This window comes from Struthio camelus, chromosome 19, assembly GCF_040807025.1.
Source record: "Struthio camelus isolate bStrCam1 chromosome 19, bStrCam1.hap1, whole genome shotgun sequence".
NCBI lineage: Eukaryota > Metazoa > Chordata > Aves > Struthioniformes > Struthionidae > Struthio > Struthio camelus.
The window spans coordinates 4718740-4740574 of NC_090960.1; the positions used below are offsets into that span (position 1 = coordinate 4718740).

The window sequence follows — 21835 nt, forward strand, 5'->3', positions numbered from 1 at the left end:
CATGATTTCAGAGAAGAAATTTGAGAAGTTGTGGCATCTAGTCCTATGTTCTGGCCACAGAATAGCTGTATTAACTTGCCACTAGTTAGCACCTCTTATTCCAGTATTTCCATCCGCTTTACAAAGATAGGTGGGCATGTTTAGAACACCTGATGCGAACAAAGTTGTTTTTTTTGTTGTTTGGTGGTTTTTTTTTTTTTTTTGGCTGATCATTTGAAAAAGCCACACTCTTCCCATCTGTGTTATAGGACTGTCATGGACGTGAATCTAAGGGCAGAATTTCTCATATGTAAATAAACATTGTGACAATAGGAGTTATAGCTTTGTTTTAATGAGAAAGGTGTAACTCATTCATTTGATTGCCTATAGTAAATATTCTGTCCGCTCAACTTTTGCTTGAATATTTTAGGATCAGGTTACATTGAAGATGGTGAAAATCACATGAAATCAACAGATGAAAATAAAGGTAATTGCATACTTTTTAAACAGTAGATTTTAAATTACTTTATGAATGAAAGTTGTGATTTTTCTGATGGTAGCAATCAAGACTTGAAAGTCCAGTCCTATCCTGTTATTAAGGATAATGAGGAAAACTCTTTCCTTGGCTATTTAGTTAAAGAATAGTATTTACATATGTGGGTGTTACCATCTGAAAGCATACTTGTCCCGAATGCTTTTGTTTTGTACTGATGTGAAAGTGTTCTGATGGATCAGATGCAATTTCTGATGTTTTAGAATACATGTTGCCTTGGTCGTCTCTTTGACGATGAGTCAAAAGGTAGATGGAAATGTATTGGTGTAACAGAAGTTCAGATTAATCCAAAATTAATCCAGATTACAGAACTAGATTCCTCCATAAACCTGTGTGCAACATAGTAGGAAAGAGGTGGCAGGAACCTCCTTTGGATAATTTGTGATACAACTCTCAGTGTGCAAGGCAGCATTTTATCACAAAACTAAGAGAAAGGAGCTGCGCTAAGTTAATTTCACAGGAAAGCTTGGAAACAAACTTTGTAAACAGTAGCTCAGTGGCTCTTGTTTTTTCCATTGTATCCTACTTGTTTCCAATGAAAGTGGCTGTGGTCTAATAATCCGCATGTGTGTTGGAAGTAAATGGCATCAGTCCTGACGGCTATGGATTGGGCAGCTTCACTAAACTGTTGCAGGTTTCTACCAGATGTGAAAACCAAGGCTGTTATTCATAATGCCTCTAAAAATAAGAGCATCTGTTCTGCGTTTGTGTCCAAGCAAGAGGAAAGAGCCTGCGTTTGGTGCATGGAGCTTATCCCATTGTGATCTAAATAAGTCAAATTAGAACTGGAGAGAGTCACTCGCGTGGAAGACACAAACACCAGAAACATAGGAACATACGGCTATACTAGTTCTCCAGGGTCATTGCTGTTATAGGAAGCATGCCCTTTAAACTTTGTTTTTAACTAATATGGCTTCTTAAACGCTGTTTTTTGTTTTGTTTTTCTTTTGTCTCTCACTAGTGCTACTGAAAGGCTGCTCCAAAACTCTTCTGTTCTAATCATTGGATCTTTCTCTAATTTCTGTTTTAAGCAAGTCCACAGGCAGTTCTTCAGGATTCCAGTCTGTATTACTGTGGCTGTCCCTTCCAGTCTTTAGGAATCCAGTAGAAATCCGTCTTCACTCTAAGCAAAAGGCAGAACAGAAGGCAACGGTTATTTATTGTGTCCTTTGTAGCCAGCTGGCCAGTACTGGTCAGCCAATAGTCTTAGTAAACAAACTGTCTAATCACCGTCAGACTTTTTTGTGGGCGTTGTAGCAGAGGAGCATTTTGAGGAGGAGGATGGGTTGCCATTGTAGATGTTCTATGGAGAGCTTGAAGGGCCATGCAAGAGAGAAGTGCTGAAATTGCTTCTTGGCAAAGCAGAACTTCAGAGGATGAGAGGAGATGAGGGAGGCCATGGAAGACTCAGGAAAGGCTTTGAATATGAGAAGAGTAGAGACTAGGGTGTGTCCTGCCACAGCAGCTAGGGAAAAAGAGAAAGTAATTTCAGGGAGAGAAAAAGGAAAGAACAGGAAGACAAAAGATGAAGAAGAGCTGGAGCAGGAATATGGGAGAGTCTCTCATAATCCCCTGCTTCGTTTGTATTGTGCCACTTTCGAAGGTTCTAAGAATTCAGTAAAATTCAGGTAAAAGAATTCGGGTAAAATTCACAGGTCACAGTTTCAGAAATGTGGCTTGAGTCAGATAGGGATGAGCCTCAGGCATGGGTAGGCCTCACACCTCTTAGCAGAGTAACTTACGTCTGCCATAAGTAGGGCCTGATCCTGCAGCTATCAAAGTCAATGAGGACTTGTCCATTGATTTCAGTGGCAGCAGGATCAGGCCCATAGCTCAAAACATGCAGTGCTACACAGAAACATCTTCTTGATATTTTTGGGGCAGGACCTGACCTTGAGAGTGCTGAGGTGGAGTACACTGAAGTTGAAGTATCGACGCTCGATCCTCACAGAGGTAATAAACTGTCTGGCCTCTATGGTTATATTTTGGGAGTATCTCTGGACACGTTATTGTTCCCTGCCACTGATGCGACACTGGCGTCTGTGGGAGTAAGAGCAGGTTGCGTGGGGTGTGCATCACAGTTTCATGCTAATAGCTCTCCTTAATCTACATGATACTGTGGCAACCGTGCTGTTATTCAGTGCAACCCTTCTTCCCTTGTGATCCTCTTGTGCACCTGCCCTTCCCTTCCATGAGATCTGTGCAGGGCAGTACTCCCTGCTGGAACTATGGCTCTGAGCAGAAGGCAGCCTGCTGTGGATCTTTTATAGAATCCAAGTTAAATTGAGAGGCATTTGAGGATATGCACAGGGTAGAACAGAAAGCAGAGGAATTTCCTCCCTTTATAAAGGAACTGGCCGAAGGGTCAAAGCTGTGATCCACTTGTGATAGAGAAAGGAGAAAGAAAAGAGTGTGTTTAGTCTCTCAGTCTGGAGAGGTTTGGAAACCATCCTGAATTTTGTGGTGTATCAAATAGAGAAATGATGAAAATATCGATGCCCAGATAACTTTGGCCTCCTGCTGTCACAGCAGCTGCAGTGACAGAATCCAAAGCTTATAGCATGAGTCTGAAGTATGTGTCTGCAACCTTGAAGGCGGAACAGTCACTGAAATCTATTCTCAACATCAGAATGCATATTTCAGTCATTTTCTGTCATCTGGAGAACCGTGATCATTATGCCCTTGTGCTGAAAGCTGTTAAATCATTCAGAAATTTACAAAAAAGGTTCAAATCGCTAAGAGTGACTAAAACCCATGAGAGACGTTTATGCTATGCCCTGGCTTCTCTGTTTTAACTGGATGAGAAGCAGACTGAGGAAGAAATGGACAAATTTGCTGTTTCCTGGTAGGAAGGGACACTCACTTATGTCAGAGACCAAAGGCATTCTTGTTTAGTTAGTAATACAAACATTTGGGCAAATGTGCTTGCTCTTCAAGGTTGGCAGCCAAGCTCTTCCAGAACAGCTAGTCTTCCTGTCCTTATTCTGTTTCCTCATAAGCTGGTGTCTTTCATCACAGTGGTTTCCCTGTATTCTAAGCATGCTATCTATCCGCCTCTGCTAAGTCCTGCGCTCAGATAAAATGGTAGTACTGTCTTTCAGAACAGGACTAATACATTTGCTGGTTGTTCTAAATGTTTCTCAGTGTGTACTGTGCAGTACAAAGGTGTAGAATGGTAAAGATATTCTAGCATATGACAAGTGAAATGGAGATCGCTATTAAATGCAAGATCAGCATCTCTAAAAACAGTCTTTTCATCCCATTCCTGGTATAATGCTGTTCCAGTATAGTGGACTGAGTACTAAGAGTCTGTGCTATGTAGACTTCCATCATAACTGAATCCAGTTAAAATGGGCAAAACAATGTTTAAAAGATAGTGTGAAAATGGGAACAGATAATGTAACTGAATGCTAACTCATGTTACAGACATAAATGACATTCAGTACATAAATCTGTTCTGTAAGACTGGACTATGCTTCAAATATATAGAGTTGTTAACAGCTTCCTAATCTATTTCTTGTGGTGTACCCAGGACACAAGTGACTGCTTAGCAAATGCAAGCTTTGGTTATGTAAATGGCAACTGCACTGCAAGTATTTAATGTGCTAATCTTTCAGAGCATCTTGATGATGCTGCCTGAATGGAAGGAACTGTATGAAGCCAAGTTGCAAGATTTTTTTTTTCCCTCCAGTTCTTCACCTTCTGTAGCGATGAGAACAAGATTAGATTTATTTTCAGGCAAAGAGAAGCAAACACAAGTTTCTTTATATGCCATTGCAATAATCATATACAGCCGCAAAAATATTTCAGCTGTACGACTGTCGCTGATACTTATACCACGTTGATGTTATTGCACAAGTTTTGTTTCAAATCATAATAGTCTTTCTTATCTTTTTGTGTTATGACCAGTACTTGATAGGGAACAGACCCTTCCGATTATTACTTAGCTCCAGAACCCAGTCTTTAAAACTCATCACATCTCTTGATTCCACCTGTTTTCTGAATGACAAAACACAGCACACTTGCCTCTGCTCTGGACATGCACATCTCATCCAGCAGGCTGCATGCAGAGTCTGTTCCTTCTGCCTTTTTAGGAACTCAGCATTTCCTTGATCGCCCAGGACCAGCTTTAAATTATGTTACCTGCCCATTCATTTGTTCCTGTTGCCACTGTTGTCAGCGGTGATACTGCCGTTCTCATCTCAGAAGCAGGAGAATTACGTTTTGTGTATTGTGAAAGAATACTACAATAAATACTGGAATATCTTAAGCCATAACAGGAACCTTTGGGTCATCTTTGGTAACCAGAAATAACTAAATGCCATCTCAGAACAAGCTTGCATAATTGTAGAGGATATACATCTCGTCTTTGACAGTAAAGAAGTATTTACATTTGGAAACAGTGATTTTTTTACCCTGGTTTTTGAGCCATCTCTGCACTATCAGGTCATTTTTCTGAAGTTTTTTTTTTTTTTTCTTTTAACACAGTATTAGTTGTGAATAGTCTGGTCATCAAGAACTTTTATCTGTACTGTGCGTCTGTATGAAGAACGAAAGCCGGGGTTCGCTCCAGTGTTAGTGATAAGTTTGCTAGAAGCAGAGTTTCACTGCTTTATTTTGAAACCTCCATGTGGAAATAATTTGATACCTCCTTTTGTGAAGTAGGGGTGAAGAGGCTAGACAAAAATGAGGCAGAGCTGGGACTACATAGCCCAGCTGTTATTTGGGGTAATCATGGTTAGTTCTTACCTTGATATTTAAAAAGCTGCTGGTTCTAGAGAATAATTAAATGGAATGATTAAATGGAGGCTCTGTTCCTAACAAAAATAAATTTACTTATCTTTTCTAAAGCGTAATTGTGTAAAAAGATGGCACAATGATTTTTAGTCCCTTTATTGTTAATACGAGGAAAAAGAAAGGCCAGTGCTAAAGAAAGATTAGGAAATATCCCTAAAGTGAGAAGGGAGACTGCTAATCATGGGTGAGTAAGAACAAGCTCCTCCTTTTACTTTTGTAGCTGATTACTCATCTGCAGGGTGGCAACATTATAAAGTCAGTGGGAACAAAATGTCAGATTAGCCAAGTCATTTCTCCTAGCGCGTTTTTCCAGTGCTGGGACAACTTTTGGAATGTTAACAAAATAAATAACGTGGTATTATATCAAAATTTAATGAAAAGGCACTGAAAAAAAAAAAAAAGCGAGCTAAAGAAACACCTCCCCAGGTCTTTCCACAAAGTCAACAGGAGTAGAGTTAGGACTGTAATCTGCTAAACAAATGCGCTACTAACAAAATGAGCTACCTCTCATTAAGATTATGAGAAGATTACACGTGACTTCACTGGAAACTTAAGCAGTACTGCATAGCATATGAAATGTACTTCAAGATCTTCAGACTTTCTTTGGGGGGAAAAAAAAATCATGCCAAAACTGCAAGTTTGAAAGGCATTATTAGGCACATTATTAGGACAGAATTCTGAGGTTTTCTAAGCAACTGATTATCACTGAAACTAATGAACGTTTCTAAAATGCTTCAGGTCCTTGAACAGCAAGCTCTTTGGCCCTGCCTTCATGGGCCTTTATACCAACTGAAGAAACATATTTTAAATGCACAGTGTTCTGGAACAGTTTGCTTTACTCTGGTGACCCAAAGATTTTCGGTTTAGAAACATTCAGGAAACCAAGGAAAGTGTTCTAATCTCCTACTGGCCACAGCTGTGCTTATACTGGCCATAGGGAAACTTAGTTCTTGAGCTTTTCAGGCCTTTCGCCAAGGCTCAGCCCCTTTCCTACTGGTGTAAGTGCCTGCAGTTATGATGCTCTGACCTTGGAGGCATAAATCTTCTCTATCTGCTTTTTTCCCTTACTTTCTATCATTCCACAAGCCTTCTTTGCCTTCCTTCCTGCTATGTCCATGTGATCCAAGTGCATTAATAGAAGAGTCTGCTATGGTGAGGAACTGAGAGGAGACCCTTCCTGGAAAGCACATAGATAAAAGCTGTGCAGTGTGAAATGAGAATACTCTTTAGATACGTTTTACAAAGAACAGCGAATCAGATCATTTTTGGGACTATAAGATTTAATCAGGTCAGTTACCAAAAGGGAATGTAGTTGGTATTCCAAGTTACAGATATGCTCAGATCTAGGATCCCTAAATCCTTGGAACAAATAGAAACAGCTCTTTTAAATCAAGCAGAGAAATTCTTTTCTGGTCTAAGATGTTTCTAGTAAACTAAAGTACCATCAATTTAAGTTGAGAAGCTTATTAGAATGTTTAAGTCAAATTTAGGAGAGGAAGCCTCTCTTGACCATCATTTTGCATGCAGAGGGAGGGACATCTCTCTGCCAGAACCATACACACTGGGTTTGGGGAAGGGGGGGTAGGTGCTTTTTCATATAGACTCTACAGGCTGCTTATGTACCTGCTTCCTCTGAAAGTAAAACAATGTATTCTGTTTGTTTAAGGAGCTTTTTGTAAGGCAAACAAAAAAAGAAAATAAATTGATTCTGTGCCAATACATTTTCCAGCTCCTGTACAGAAGGGGACTGAAACAGTTTATAGTGAAATCAGAAAAGCTAATAATGGTAAGTAAGCTAGTGAAAAATTAAACACATAAAGGAAGCATTTGTGTAGAGATTAGGGGATAGATTTGTGAGTGATTAGTTTAGAAGATAAATGCCATAAAAAGAGATCCAGGTCACCCAGAAACATCCTGAATAGCAGCTAAGAAATCACAGGTGTGAGTAAACTGTGCAGCACCTTCATGGTTTTTCATAAATCAGTGATTCTTAATGCAGCGAGGTTATCAGCCCATTCACACTGTGTCTGCCAAGTAGTTTGGCTCTACATCTAGAACTGAACATGCCTTGTTGGGAATTATATTAGGATGCTATGTTCTGATTCAAACCCCTCTCCAACTGCTAATGCAGAACACTTTTTTCTTTTTCTTTTTCTTTTTTTTTTCTTCTTAGTTAAGCATGCTTGCCAGTGTTGTAAAACATTACACTATTTTTGGACATAACCCTAGAAATATCCCTAAAGCTCCCAACAACAAACTAAAAAACTTGAAAACAAGATAATCACTTTAGCAGGGTGGATTTCTTGTTTGTTTTAAGCGCTATCAAAAATTGTCTCAGACTGTGTGTGCCAGCCACACTAACCCCTCTCAGCTCCTGAATTTAACAAAGACTTTTGTATGTGGACATGAGCAACTTACTGGCAATTACTGTCTATAAATGCTCTGGCAGTAACGCGTTCAGAGACAGTAGGTTAAGAGTGCTTCTGCATGGCTTGTTGAAGACTAAATCAAAGGATTCTCTTCCCTCTCTTTGTATTAGGAAGTCTAGATTTGTAAATATTAGGGCTTATACACTGGTCAGTTTTTCTTTCCATTCCCCATCCATCTTATCAAGTGGTTTTGTTGTATACCACGTTTGATTTTTTCGTTCTTTGTGTTTTAATTTGCTATTTTCCTATTTAATATGGGATTTCCAACCCCCTCCAACACAGTTTTCTGTTTCTAAGGAATCTTTCCTGAGGATCTCCAGGTACTTACAAAACATTACTTAATTTTCCCTTGTGAGGAATTATAAGGCAGTTTTATCTCCGTTAGGAGAGAGATTAGGTCATTTGTTTCTGGCAATGTATTTAGACAGTGACAACACTGGGAACACAGTTTCAGAAACCTGACACCTAGCTTGCTGCTAAACCTAAACTTTGTACTCATTTTGCACAGTCTTGCAGAGAAAGCAGAACATCCTTTACACCAAAGAGCAGGCTTAGGCACTTCCTGTAGGATAGCATGGCAGCATCACGAGAAAAAGGCAGCTCACTTCAGGGCCTAGCCCAAAGGCTAATGAGTTAGTAATGTTCTCAAAAGTCTTCCAGTGAGTTTGGACTGGACCTACAGTGAGCTGCACAAACTCACTGCATAACCCCTTGTTTTCTGCTGAATATTATGCCTTTCACCCTTCCCATTTTTGACGGAGCAGAAGGAGTTTTATACACTAAAAGGGCATTTTGTGAGTTCTAGCGTAAACTTAAGGATGGGGTGGTTGAGCTATAATTCAAAGCACTTATAAAACTGTACTTGTCATAAGGCCGGAACTGCGGTAAAGTGAGACATGATTGAAAGACTAGGCTGAATTAACCAGATGATATGCAAGCACTCCTTAATCTCACAATCCACCTGCTCTGTTATACATAACATTCTACAGTTTCAGTTATTCTTGGAAACATAGTTAACAGTTTATTGTTTTAATCACGTCTGTTTTTCCTGACTGATACACAGGAAAAGTGTTTCAAATAGATAAGCAGTGCATCACATAGCTATGCAGTTGCTTTGGATAGCTACATTGCATTCTATTTAAATGTAATATTTACTTTGTTTTTTGATAGGCTGTATGATGGTATGACAAGGTAGCAAAGTACAAATGCAATGGAAGATCCCTGGGAAATAGATGTATCTTCATAAGTAACATACTTATCTTTCATACTTAATATAAGTACATTATATAACGAATATAGGTACATTGAAGCCCAATTCTGAAAGATGATTAACGTTATTAGTGGGCACAGAAGGTGTTTTACTGGTATGATATTCACTGGGTTTGATTATTCGGAGATTTTTGGTGCCTGAGAGTACAATCTATGTCAGCAAGTCAGTGGTTAGAACAAATGTGCCCTCTGGGGAAACTACATGAATTGGGAAGTTGGTGTTGGCTACACTGTTTGAAAGATATAACACCTAAGACCTATGCAACCTTTTAATATTACCTGCTTTTAGGACAGATTTGTGGCTTGGGATTTTGCACTTAGAACTAATTGAGTGCTTCATAAGCAATTATGACTTTTCAGGGAGTTGCCTGTGCATATGAAGATTTTAGTCCATTAGAGAGGAAGCTGAAGAGCTGTCAGTAGTTGTTATGTCTGATGCCAAAACATTTTTCCTCTCCCTTTTTCTGACCACTCTTGCTGCTGTCCTCAACAAGGCAGATGCCATCTCAGTAACCAACTCATCTTGGATATGAGTCCATAGTGCAGATAATGCTCTGGCCTTTCCAAAGTGCCAGGCCTTTGGTAGTGTGCTGAGCATCTACCGTTATTCCTTTTCCTTTTGGTTTCCTGTATTGACTGTGCTATCTCCTCTTACTATCATTTCAGTATCTCTTCCACACCATGTTAAAGACTTCCCATCCTATCTACTGTGCTGCTTTCCTCAGTCTGAATACCAGGCATAAGGAGGTACTACATTAAAGATAGACATTAAAGACAGGCTAAAGATAGGCTGTCTGAGACACAGTCTTTTTGCATAAACAGGTGCATTTCAAATGCCAGAGAATGTCAATGGAGTTAGCAAAACCGTGGTTTTGTGGGAGAAGCAAATCATTTGTTAAATTGCAGCATAGTCAGGAATATTTTGGTTTAAAATCAAATAATAGTACTGCAGATAGAGAATGTCATCTCCTTAGTTGGATCCCATCTCCTTAGTTGGATCCTAGATTTTCTCTGATACAATGAGAGGAATGAGGATGCTGATCATGCCAGTATTGTCTCTGGAAGCAACTCATGGAGGTGAAAGCGTCCTAGCACTTTTGGTGAATGGTAATTTAATTCAAAGAAAGGAGACTTGGTGTTTGGGAAGCTGATCCAGGTATTGGTTTAAAACGTCTCTAGATCAATAGGCTATTACTTTAGTATTTTACAGAAAATACCTAAAGCTTCCAGTCTCAGCTTTAAATCAAACCTGACATCAGCTACACATCCAAATGGCAATCCAGATTGGGGAAGGGGCACAATTAGTGCCAGCCAGAGCAATGACACCTCTGTCTAGAAGTTCCCCACCTCCAACAGGATGAACTTATTTCTTTAAAATACTGTTTTCTCTGGTTACTCTATGAAAAGGTCAAAGTATTTGACCTTTTCAAAGGTCAGGGGTATCAGGGCAATATCCAGCCCAGTCTCGGAGCCATTACTTTTTGTTCAGAACAGAGACAATCTGAGACACAAGCAAAACAGTTAATTGTCTAAATCAGCAGACCGCCAGAAGTGGTAAAATGACCGTGGCCTTGCTGCCTACTTTGCCTGTGTTGGAATCCCAACTGGCTAGGCAGGGCAGCTGCTGTTGTTCCTGAGACAGAGGTCAATGGTAAGAGCTCCTGGAGGGTGGAGGCTCTGTTAGATGCAGGATTTACTTGCATCACACCTTTGAGCCTCCCAAGGGGCAGTAGGGGCAGGAAGTCCAAGCATCTCTCTACTGTTTTTTCATCTCATCTGCACCCCTTCCTTAGACACAGGTCCCAGTTCTTGGGGTAGCACAGTTCATGTTGCTGAGAAGACTAGAGCCAATCCAGGTCACAGATTTCCTTATGTTTTTCAGGGCCCTTCATGCGGAAAACAGTGTATTAGTACATCCTTGCTCCTTCAGTGAACTCTGCTTTTGTTCTGCATCAGATCCAAAGTTCACAGAAGGCAGTGATAGGTTTTGCTCTGATTTCGGTGTACACTGAGTTGAACTCCCAGTGGCTTATTGCAAGAGAACTGCTCTCTATTCTTAATTTTTCATCAGGAAAAGGGAAATATAGCAAACAAAATGCAGAGCCTTTATGCTGCGAAGTCTGGAAAAATGAATTGGTTGCTTGGAGGTAACTACGGTGGCGAGACAGGAAATTCTAAGAATCCTACTGCAACCAACAATGTACTATGGAAAAATAAATATATCTCAGTGGAAAGAGGCATGAGAAATCCCCATTGCATTCAGTGGTTTGGAACAAGCTATTAGAAATCAGCTCCAGTAATCAGGAAATCTGCTCAAATACTTTCCTGCTACTGGGCCTCAGGCTTAACTGTACTCAACCAGAAGTTCCCACTGAAAGCCTTGTCCAGCATGAAGGAAACTCACAGGGTTTGGAGTTCATTATCTTCTTCAGAACTTAGCCCTTAAGAGCACGTTTTAACTGCATGCAATCTGAGATTATGTAAATGATCTTTCCCTTGTCCGAAATAAAATTGCTGCGTATCTTAGTATTTCAAGACAGGTTCTATACCAAAACGTAGATCTGTGAGACATTGATTCCAGAGCTAAAGGCTGACTATAGCTTTGGCCAAAAATGAGGCAAAGCCAGATGGTTTCGGTAAGACGCAAATATGCAGGGAGCTTCTGACCTTGCTTGAACCTAAAATGCAAAGCAGAATCGTGTGCATGTCCCTGTGTAAGATGCTGTTCTCAATCTGCCTGCCAAGGTTCCCTGTCTCTTGAAAGCTACTGCTCCTATAAAAGACATGGCAGAATGTAGTATGCGCCTGCAGTTCAGCTTCTTCAGCTGATAGTCCAGCATCTTAGCTTTCAGCATTGTTGAAGATGTGTTTGAGATGGATTGTGAACTGCAGCTGCTTAGGCCTATATTCTGTTCTGCATAACCTGTGGCAGTGGAGAACGGCAAGGCAGAGGGGGATGACAGCATACTGCCATACGATGCACCAGAAGTGAATAAAATCTGTTTGAGCTCTGCTTGTGATCCAGACGTTTCCTTGGGCCTTACTGATCCCGGTTTCCAGTAGTTGCCACTAGGAAATTACTAAGCCACGTGGGCTGGCGTTCATTCTTTACAGAAAATCCATCTATTGTATTCCTTTGTAAAAATATATTCTTTGAATTTAAAACCACCTCATCGACAGAAGGCAGTAACAAGAATTTTAATCTATCAGGAATCCATAAAAGTACCCATCTGTATTATAGTTGGTAATGTTTAGAAGTCACGAATGCTGGAGTGTAAGGTCATTTATTGCTCTGGTTCCTTTAACAAAACATTTAAATCCTTGTTTGCTACTGCTATGGAAGGAAAGCTTGATCTATTTTTCTGAATCTAGCATATGTCTGTTTCCCTGTTTTTATTAATAGGGGAATGCTAAGTTTCATTTGAAAATCTCTCTGTTCCCTCTCATCCCAGTAAAATCAGTTCAGTTTGAGTAAAAAATACTGCGTGTTTACAACAAGAAGGAAAAAAAAAAGATTATGAAAAGATTGGCTTGGCGAAGAATTAGCAAAAGCACCATCCAGCTGTCATTGTGCTTTCATTAGAGGATATATGCAGGCCTACCTGGTTGGTACCTTTTGAAAATCATATGGCCTTTGAGCAGCACCTTCAAAGGACACAGCGTGTGATATTCCCCTGGCAGAGATATGACCCTTGGCTAGAAAGTCGCATTATTTTGATTCAGGGTGATAGATTATATGGAGGTGGAATATCTGTTATTCTGACCTAGTAGCTTTGCAGTAGCAAACATCCCGTCGTTTGAAGTTTGGAATTTATACAGAATTTCTCATTTCCTTCTTCCTGTAAGCACAATGCATTGTGACATGGGCCTAAACGGTGGTCCATTGATATCTCACTTCATAAACCTTACATGTAGTTTTGTCCACTCAAAGTCAAGCTTTGATGTGGCAATGGGTTAGTGGCATTTTTGTTCAGTGCTGTCTGCTCTCAAGACACAACAATCTTTTACCTGTTTCCCATGTAACTTTTGTTTCTTATCAAATTGGCCAAACATACTGGGATCAATTTCATACCGAAATTAAGTTTATGCACCTAATATGCACCTGCAGGCACGTGAGTTTTTAACCCTTTTGCTAGGCTAAACGTTGTGGACAGCACTATTTTGGAGAGAACTCATAGCGCACAGTGATTGGTACATTCTGGTAGTCTCTTTGTGTTTCAGAAATTGCAGCCCGATTGTATGCTATGTTTATGATGTTGCTTTCAGTGAGCAAAATCATGATCCTAATGTTATAAAAATGCTGATGGTATGAACTGTGTGAGCTTAACTGCACACAAATACACACGGATGTAATCATAAAGGAGAGAGAGACATTAGCATTGTTAACTGCAAAATTAGATTCACCTTTGTTCAGTTTTCTCGTTACTTATACTGGCTGTCAAGGGATTTTCTAGATCTTTATTAAGGCCTATTTACAGTTGTTAATAGCCATAATAACATATAGTATTTTTCATAATATTCTTCATTTGTTTATTTCAAAGCACTTTTCAAACATTATTTAAAGTGTTCTGCCTATGGGAGGGTTAATGTTATTTATAATTCTAAAAATACATAATCATAAACATAGATTAAGAGAGTCTTCCAACTTCATAGAGAAAATGACTGCCAAGATTAGCCCAGAGCCCTAGTCCGAATCCTGTGCTTTGAACGTCAGATGAATTTCCCTGGCACAACCTCTCTCCGCTGAATTTGATATACTTCCCAAGAAAATAGCCTTCAGGATTCAGCACTTGCTTTTATCGTGTGTGAAATAACAGGCCACACAAAAGAACACTTTGAACTCGCAGTCCTCTTCTAAAAGAGGAGTTACTTTCCTCATGTCCCTAACTGGTCTTACTTTTAGAGGTCAAAGAAATATTTATGTTTTAGTATTTGAAGGCATTCTCTGAAGCTTCTAAGTAGGTAAATTCACTCTAAAAATAAGTTTGAGGTGTAATTTTGAAGTTCACTGATCCTAAATGAAAAGACTTCCCACTGGCTCTCAGACCTTCACTGGGAACAAGCATCTCTCTATTAATCAAATATCAGGTGTCTTCATGGGATCTTATTTGTCTCTGAAAATTGTATTGTATACCAGATTTCTGCAGCACGTTGTTTTCCTGGCAAGGGATTGGAAAAGGAAGTATAATGCTCATGAGAACTTGCCTCTAAAAGGAAGATTCTTTTTTGTCTGGTAACAGTTTGTGCTCTCAGTAGAGGCTATTAACACTGGACAGACTTCTGCTGTAAGTCATAATCAGGAAGGCTGTCAAACATGTACTTCTGTTCAAGACGGTCTTTGAAATGGTTGGTCCTACCCATGTACTTGCAGTAAGCTAGGGCTTGAATACTTCTTAGGACGAGAGCTTGAACCTCAGTCGTAGGTAGCAATATTACATTATTCCAAAGTGAACAAACAAAAGTTAGATTAAGCATAAAAGGCCATTTTGTGGAGCATAAACTGATCATTCTGCAGTGTGCCATTTCGTAATTTGTGAATTATATTTTATTTTACAGATTCTGTGGAAAGCAGGCATTCTGTAAGTATGCATTTTACGTGAGCAACTAAAGATAGGGAGATAGGATTGAGGTTACTGTTCCTATAGTGAAATAACATTCAAACATGGCCGTATTTCTCATTATTTATTTGTTGTTCACAACTGTTGTTTACTGGTAGCTATTGGACGAACCCCTTCATATACGTTCTTTCTAGCCAGGCTTTCAGTGATACATTTATAGTGTGGTCAGCTGTACGAGTCATGGAATTGACTGGTACTTGATAGCACTAGTATGGGAGGTAGATGACAAATACTGATCTTCCAGTAACGTGTATGTTAAACAACCGTACAGCTTAGGATATGTATCGCATATATTCACGCTGTCAGATTGGCCCAGGGTTGGGGGTGGCTGCTACTTGCTTCAGGCTCCTGTTGGAGCTGAGGCATTCAAGGCTCAGTTATGAGAACCTGCTAAACTTGTTAACATACAGCTGGGGGCAGAGAGCTGTTGCTGAGCTCTCTCTGGAAAATGTATAGTGTATTTCCTGCTAGCGAATCTCCTCACTTTGTGCCTGCTCACATGACATACGTACATCTGTTACTGGGCCACTGGGAGAAGTGAGGTCCTTCCTAAGTTGTGAACGATACGGTGAACAGCTTTATAGGGCTAACAAATCAGAGAAAAGAATGTATTTATAGGGGGAGGAAAAAAAAAGACTGACTGTCTTGAATGAGCTGTTCGTCTGCTCTCAAAAAATCTAAGAGGCAAGGAACGTAGATTTCTGGAGAACTTTCATAAAAGTTAGATAAATTATCTAACCCAACCTCAAACCAGGCAGACAAGGTGTTTTTTTCTGCCATCTACTTTGTGACTTTGGAACTTGTACTTAAAAAGAAGAGAGAGAGAGGGAGAGAGAGAGATTCATAAATAAGAATCACAATAGCACAGCCTACGTCAGCTTATGGCATCCATTTGAGTTTTGAAAGGCTCCATCAGCACTCACATCCCCATGGGATAAAAAAGCAGCCCATTGTATTATTTGCAGACATTGGCAGAGCACTGAAGGTCACAGATTGTGTTACGATAAACAGACATATATTAACAGGCCAGGAGGGTTTATAGTATCATTGTCTCTCTTAGTTTAAAGGTTTGTTTTTATTCCTTGCTCTCAGTTCTCTAAAAATAAATCCAGTTACTCTCCTCTGGGTTATACCAGGCACTCCTTGGAGAGTCAGGCAGAAGAAAGTTTGGCCCTTTCCAACACAAAGGAAAAATGGGCAAGAGTGGCTGTGGTAGCCATCTGGTGTGGGCTGAGGGGGGAGTTTTTTGTCCTTTGTACAAATGTCCTACAGCATTTGTAAAGGACATTGGATGAAAGACTAAAGCTCTATGAAGATGTTTTCATTTTGTTTTCCTGTGGCCAAAAATTTCTCCATGGAAGTATGAGGCTGTTTCAGTGAAAAGACAGTGACTACTCCATGTAGTGCCCCACTTCCATCTTAATTAATTGGGCTATTAGAGCTTGCCAAAGCAGACAACCTGTGAAATAATACTAGGTTGAAGGGAGAAGTGTCAACCAAGGGCAGTGTTTTCCTTGTGTTGTCTGTACAAACTCCTGTTAATGAGAGTTTGAGAGTAATAAGACTAGATACTCTATAAAGCTAGTCCCATTGTCAGAAGCACCCCAAAGAAAAGTTGGCTTTGTAACACTTGCACATCTTACTGAGTTTTCCTAGAAATAGTCTTACTCACTTCACATCTGTGGCACTGTGCCCCCTCCTTAGATATTGCTCATGTACTTAATATAGTAACTGTTCCTTTTTTGAATTATGAGTGCTTCCAAACACGTGGCAAAAACAATTCCCCATTTTCTGCCTCTTGAATACTTGCTTCTATTCCCAATAAAATCTGTGACAAAAAGCAGCACCATCCCTCTTTTGAATGCTCCGGATAAGTGATTTGCATTGGGACTGGACAAATAAATTTCTTTATAGATTTTTCCATCCCCCCCATCCCCCAATTGCTTCTCAGCACTTTTCAGGCAACGTAGATGAGCACAGAAGAGTCAGGGAGTTAAAAAGGTGCTTTCTATCGTTATTGTGTTGCAGTTTTTTTTCTATAACTTGTTTTGTCTCAATGTTTAGTTCTGATGTACCACAGAGGTTTGGACCAAATGAGTGGGAGCTGTTGATCCTACTCATCAAAAGGAAAATGCTCCTCTAAATTGATCAAGTGGCTTAAACTTCCTCTCCAGCTGTTCTGCTCCTTTACAAACAAATGAAGTATTTGGTTCAGAGGTGAAGTTGCTTTACATTTGCGGCTCCCTTACCTTGTGAGTGAAAGGGGGCCTTCAGGCTCTGGGCTGATTGGCATGGCATCTTAATCACATGAAATGCCGGATAGGTTACTTGGCTGTAGTGAGCTGTCAGACAACAGGCCTGTAGAATTTGACTCTGTCCAAGCAGCAATAGGTATCCCAGAAGGGTCTATGGGACAAAGGGCACCACAGCAGAAAGGCTAGTGTTTTGTTAAGAGTTTTTTTTTTTTTTTTTTTCGGAGGCAGGAGGACATGCAACCTTTTTGCTTCAGTAATAATGGTGGAAACTTGGCATCAGATCCTGCTGTCCTTTTCTCTCTCGAAATTAAACTAACAGCGTGGGTCCCACTCCTCAGATAAACTTTATTAACTTACTCCATTATGCCTTGATCCTCCAGATGTCACAGACAAAATAGAGTACTGCACTATGGAAGAGAAAGATGAAGAAAATCATTTTAATGAGCACTAGCCCTGATCCTATGTTTTTGCCTCTGAGTAGCTTCTGTCAGAATAAATATAATTCAGCATGGAAACAAAGGAACTCCTCTCCATCTTCACTGTGAGACCGTGATCAAATTGAGCTCAGGGCTTTTAGTAAACACTGTGCGCTGACAATAGCTGTTGTGTTACGCGGATTCATTGAAATGTTTGAATGTATGATGTCAAGAAAGGTGATGTGTTAGAAAAACGCATTATCTGTTAAAGTCTGAATTATTTAAATTTTATAAAGGTCTAATTGCGATATGGGCTCTAACTGATTTGCAGTCCAGAGTAACTTGAACCTGAATGCCTTGGACTTCCAGGACATTTAGAAGTGAGCCCAAAGTTTTGGTTTGGAAGTTCCTTCCCTCTTTCTCATCTGTTTCAGGAATTTGCCTCTTAAATGCCATCCATAGGAAGTATTTGCAAAAGAAATGAATTACTTAGAGAGGAACTGGGAGGAGGTTTCCTTCCTGAAATCAGAGCTGGCAATCTTTCTAAGTTATTTAATGGTCCCAGTTTCTGAAAACATATTGAAGGAAATATCTTAACAATGAGATAGCCACTTCGCCAAATACTAATTGGTATTGTGCTGAATTTACCTCAGCGGTACATTCTGACTTCATATCTCCTCCTCCCCTATTACCTCTTAGATGTGTTTGTTTGTTTGTTTTATTTTGTCCTGGCGTATATGTGGGCTGGCAGTCTCAGTCAGGACAGAGTGTACTTTCAGCTGCCTCTTTGTACAGCCTGAGAATGTACCCTCTGAGATAGAAACCTGACCAATTTCAAACTAAGTGGAGAAATGTCTATTTTTTCAGGTATTCTCTCCTCTTTACCAAATGATCCCAAAAGTGTTTTATAAATTCTCTGTGGTAAAAGAAGTGCTTCGCTTTGCCAGCAAAATGCAGCCAGCTCTGAAGCGGGACCTGGCATGTGTTTAACTGTGCATAGTAACATGGCACAATAACTTCAGAAGGGAAATGAAGATGAAGGATGTGTCCATTTAATATTATGGGAAGATTTCAGGCAGTCAGGATATGAAAACAAGGTGATCCTCTGAAATAAACATTGAATTATAAACCAGGAATTCCTGCCTCTGAGTCATGGGGCAAATCCTTTGGGGGTAAGTCCACAAAAGGAATTAGGCGCCTCGGTGCTGACAGACTAAACTATTAGGTTAAAGGCCACCACGTACTCTTAGCAGCTTTTTGTGGGAGGACTTGCTTTGGCAGCTGAGGTCAGGAAAGACCTGACAGTTGCCAGTCCTCAATGGATAGACTTATTTCTGTGATGTAATGTAAAGTCTATGAATTTTGGGAACTTTCCTTGACATCTCCCATTGGTTAGTGTAGATGGCTCTGCCATCTGCACGTTGCTTTTTGTGGTTCTCAGTGCCAGGTTTCTGTGACCTCCTATACTGAATAGAGAGCCTGATCTAAGGAGAGGATTCTCGTAGAAACACAGTGTCTGCCTGTTGGGTGCTGCATCACTCACTGTTGGGATACCCCAAATGCTTCTTGGGGAAAGGTTTTCATAGGTTGTAGGACTGAAGTTGGGAGCCTCATTGTGCATTTAGCATCCGTTAGTAAAGAAGGGGCCTTTCAGATCCGTTGGGTGCCAGCAGTTCCCATAAGAACCCAATTTTTTCAGTAAGTGCCCAGTTACAAATGTTGGTGCTTAACTGTGTTGCAAGCCAGTCTGGAATTGTTAATCTAAATCTCCCACTGTCTTACTTCCTTTTTATCCAATGAAGGTAATAGGACTGTCTCCCTGGGGAACTGCGAGTATTTATTAGCTCATTGCACAGTGCTCTAAGGAATATGTTGTTACATTTAAAGTTTTTATGTTGAACAAAAAGGACAGGAGAGGATGGGGGACATTTATATTCATACTTTTTTTTTTCTTTTTTGGTCTTGTTGCCAACAGAGAATACAAGGGCCTCGTGATGCTACTTAGAACAGCCATCTCAAACATCGACTGGGGGAAGAAAGCAAACCAAGATGGAAGATGTTGCAGCTGTTTCAAAAGCTCTGTTTATGAGTTTGCCAGGCTTTTCTTTTCAAAGTTTATTTCCTCAGGGGTGTCCATAGAGATGTTCCTAAAACATTTAATGGGAAAAAATTACAAATAAAAATTCTCATAGGAAAGTGGCTCTGGAAACCGCTGACCTAGCTTCCCATCTTTAATTTCTCCTGCTAATGCAATTTTGTCTCTCTAGTCTCCAATTGATCATGCTCTGAGGAAATAGAAGGGGAAGCCACAGCTGATGAAGTACATTTCTACAGTGCAGTGACTACTGTGATGCCTAGATATCTAAGCTTGCTTTAAACTAGTTAATTTGGTTATCAGTAACACACTACTGTGGCAGAACAGAGCTCAGCACAGCCTGGCCAGCCATGTATGTGCTCTGACAAGATCTTGCAGCTTGTGCTGAGCTCCCTGTGCTGCAGCAGCTGGACTGCTACAAGTCTTGGAGCCAGCTAATTTATAGCTAGCTTGGATGTTACACTGCAATGGCAGGTCTAATGGAAGAGCAAACTGGGATCTCTAAAAACTTGAATAACTATTCAGAGATTCAGTGCTTTACCAAGTGCTTCTATCAGTAGGGGCACAAATATTCCTTGTTCTTTGCTGAATTGCTTTTCCTCTCTAAAAGTTCTAATGCTTTTTGGTTGTTTTTTGTGATGGCTCTTCAAGGAATACTTGCCCATCACAGTTATTTTGGATGATGCAAAATATAGGTCTTTGGTGGCTGGATATACAACACTCAGGTCAATGAGTTTGTGCCTGAAAATCCTGTTACATATAATCCTTATTCATTTGATTTTAGGAGAGATCTGCAGTTGTACTTACGTTTCATATCTATCCTTTTTCTCTATAGTATGGTAAACCACTATCGTGGCTTTTGAAGATCACATTCAATCCAAAACAATTGCTGGAATCCTATTTCAAATTAGGGTTTCGGTAAAACCCTGGCTCTAAACTTCGGGCTAGCCTGGATCCAGTTCTGGACTTGGATCTCATCATGTTTATCTCAGTTGCATTAGTTTTAAGAAAATAGAAAAATAAAAAGTGCTGCCCCCAACCCTTCAACCCATTGATCGCTGACATTGCAATTGCTCTCTTTTTCTTACTGTAGATTAAATTACTACAAGATCTGGGCTACAGGTAAGAAGGTTCTCATTTTAATTAGCAAATAATGGAAGAGAAGACATGGATTTGTATATACATATATAGTTACTGCTTTATGCATTGCATCAAAGGCGCAAAAACAGCAAGAAGTACAAAAGGGTTTTATATCCTCATTCCAAACACATTTACATTTTCTGGTGTCAGTTACTGGCTAGTATCTCTTTAATTTATTGTTCCCTATGAAAATGTTTGTATCATAAACCTTTCACAACTTACTTCACAGCACTCTTCTGTTGGCAAATGTTCACTCTAGCATCCCACCAGTGTCCATACAAATTTGTTACTATAGGGAATGTGAAAAGGCATTTTAATAAATAAATCTTTGAATTGAACTTTGCACTGGATCTTGCATGTTCATGTTAGTGACCGCTCACAAGTGAATGCCTGTAAAGTTTATTCTTAGTGATGAACTGTAGAGATACACTCTGTGATGTGTTGCATAAATTTACGTATGGAAGATGTCTTCTCTGCAATAAGTGATTCCAGGTGCCTAGATCTGTTGTCATGAGCCAAATAAACACACTGGATTGGTTTAAGAGTGAGCATGCATTCACGTAAGTTCTCTTTGGAATTACTTAAAGTAAAAGGTCTTCCGCGTACATTTCTGTAGTCCCTGGCACAGTTCAGAGGTGGTCTGGTCTCAGGAAGGTTTCAAAATGCCATTTGTGGAACATGGTGCAGCAATGGGGCCCTCCATTAATTTATTTCAGCTTATCTCTTGGCTGGAATAATCCTAAACTGTTTTGGACTTAGCCTATAAAATGTTTTTGCCCTCCTGAAACACATCTGATCCATCCACTTCTTGGAGCGCTGTGCACTGCTTTGAGCACTTCTGTTTTGTCTTGCAAATATGCCAAATATATTTAAATTTACAGGGCATTAGCTCAGCAGACATCTCCACAGACAAGGTTAATGTGCCCATAACAAACAACTACACAATGAATCCAGTGTCCTGGACGTGTCTTGTGGATGGCAAACAAGCCTCATAGCCCATTGGAAACATTTGGGGAATAAGTTTTCAATTTGTTTCTGAAACAGATTAAAGCCCAGATTAGAGCTCAAACAATATATTATTGAAAAAACAACCAAAAAAAGACTTCTTCAGTTTTCTACCTTGTCACCAAGCTGAGCTCAGTGAATATAAAATGAAGTATATTGATAAATACTTGCTTTTTTGGGAAGACAAATAAAAGGATGTCCTAAATTAGTTTGGTGTGGGGATAGGCCTGGATTTACCGGGTAGCTTGGACAGGTGATGTCTTTGTCTTCCCATTAGCA

General features: G+C 39.9%; 1 protein-coding gene across 25 annotated transcripts in view; it reads left to right on the top strand.

The window, feature by feature from the left end:
* Positions 1 to 20889, top strand: part of PECAM1 (platelet and endothelial cell adhesion molecule 1) — a 39192-nt gene extending 18303 nt beyond the window's left edge. For 6 of the 25 annotated variants that reach the window (XM_068913355.1, XM_068913357.1, XM_009678964.2 and 3 more), the window contains 5 exons: positions 410 to 466; positions 2417 to 2485; positions 7059 to 7115; positions 14584 to 14606; positions 19292 to 20889. In XM_068913355.1, the coding sequence (XP_068769456.1) occupies positions 410 to 466; positions 2417 to 2485; positions 7059 to 7115; positions 14584 to 14606; positions 19292 to 19321 (236 nt within the window). In that variant the 3' untranslated portion in view covers positions 19322 to 20889. Of the gene's footprint in view, positions 1 to 409; positions 467 to 2416; positions 2486 to 4626; positions 4801 to 7058; positions 7116 to 14583; positions 14607 to 19291 lie in introns of those variants that run through there. The other 19 variants (XM_068913368.1, XM_068913366.1, XM_068913370.1 and 16 more) reach the window with 7 other exon arrangements.
* The last annotated feature ends 946 nt before the right edge of the window (positions 20890 to 21835 follow it).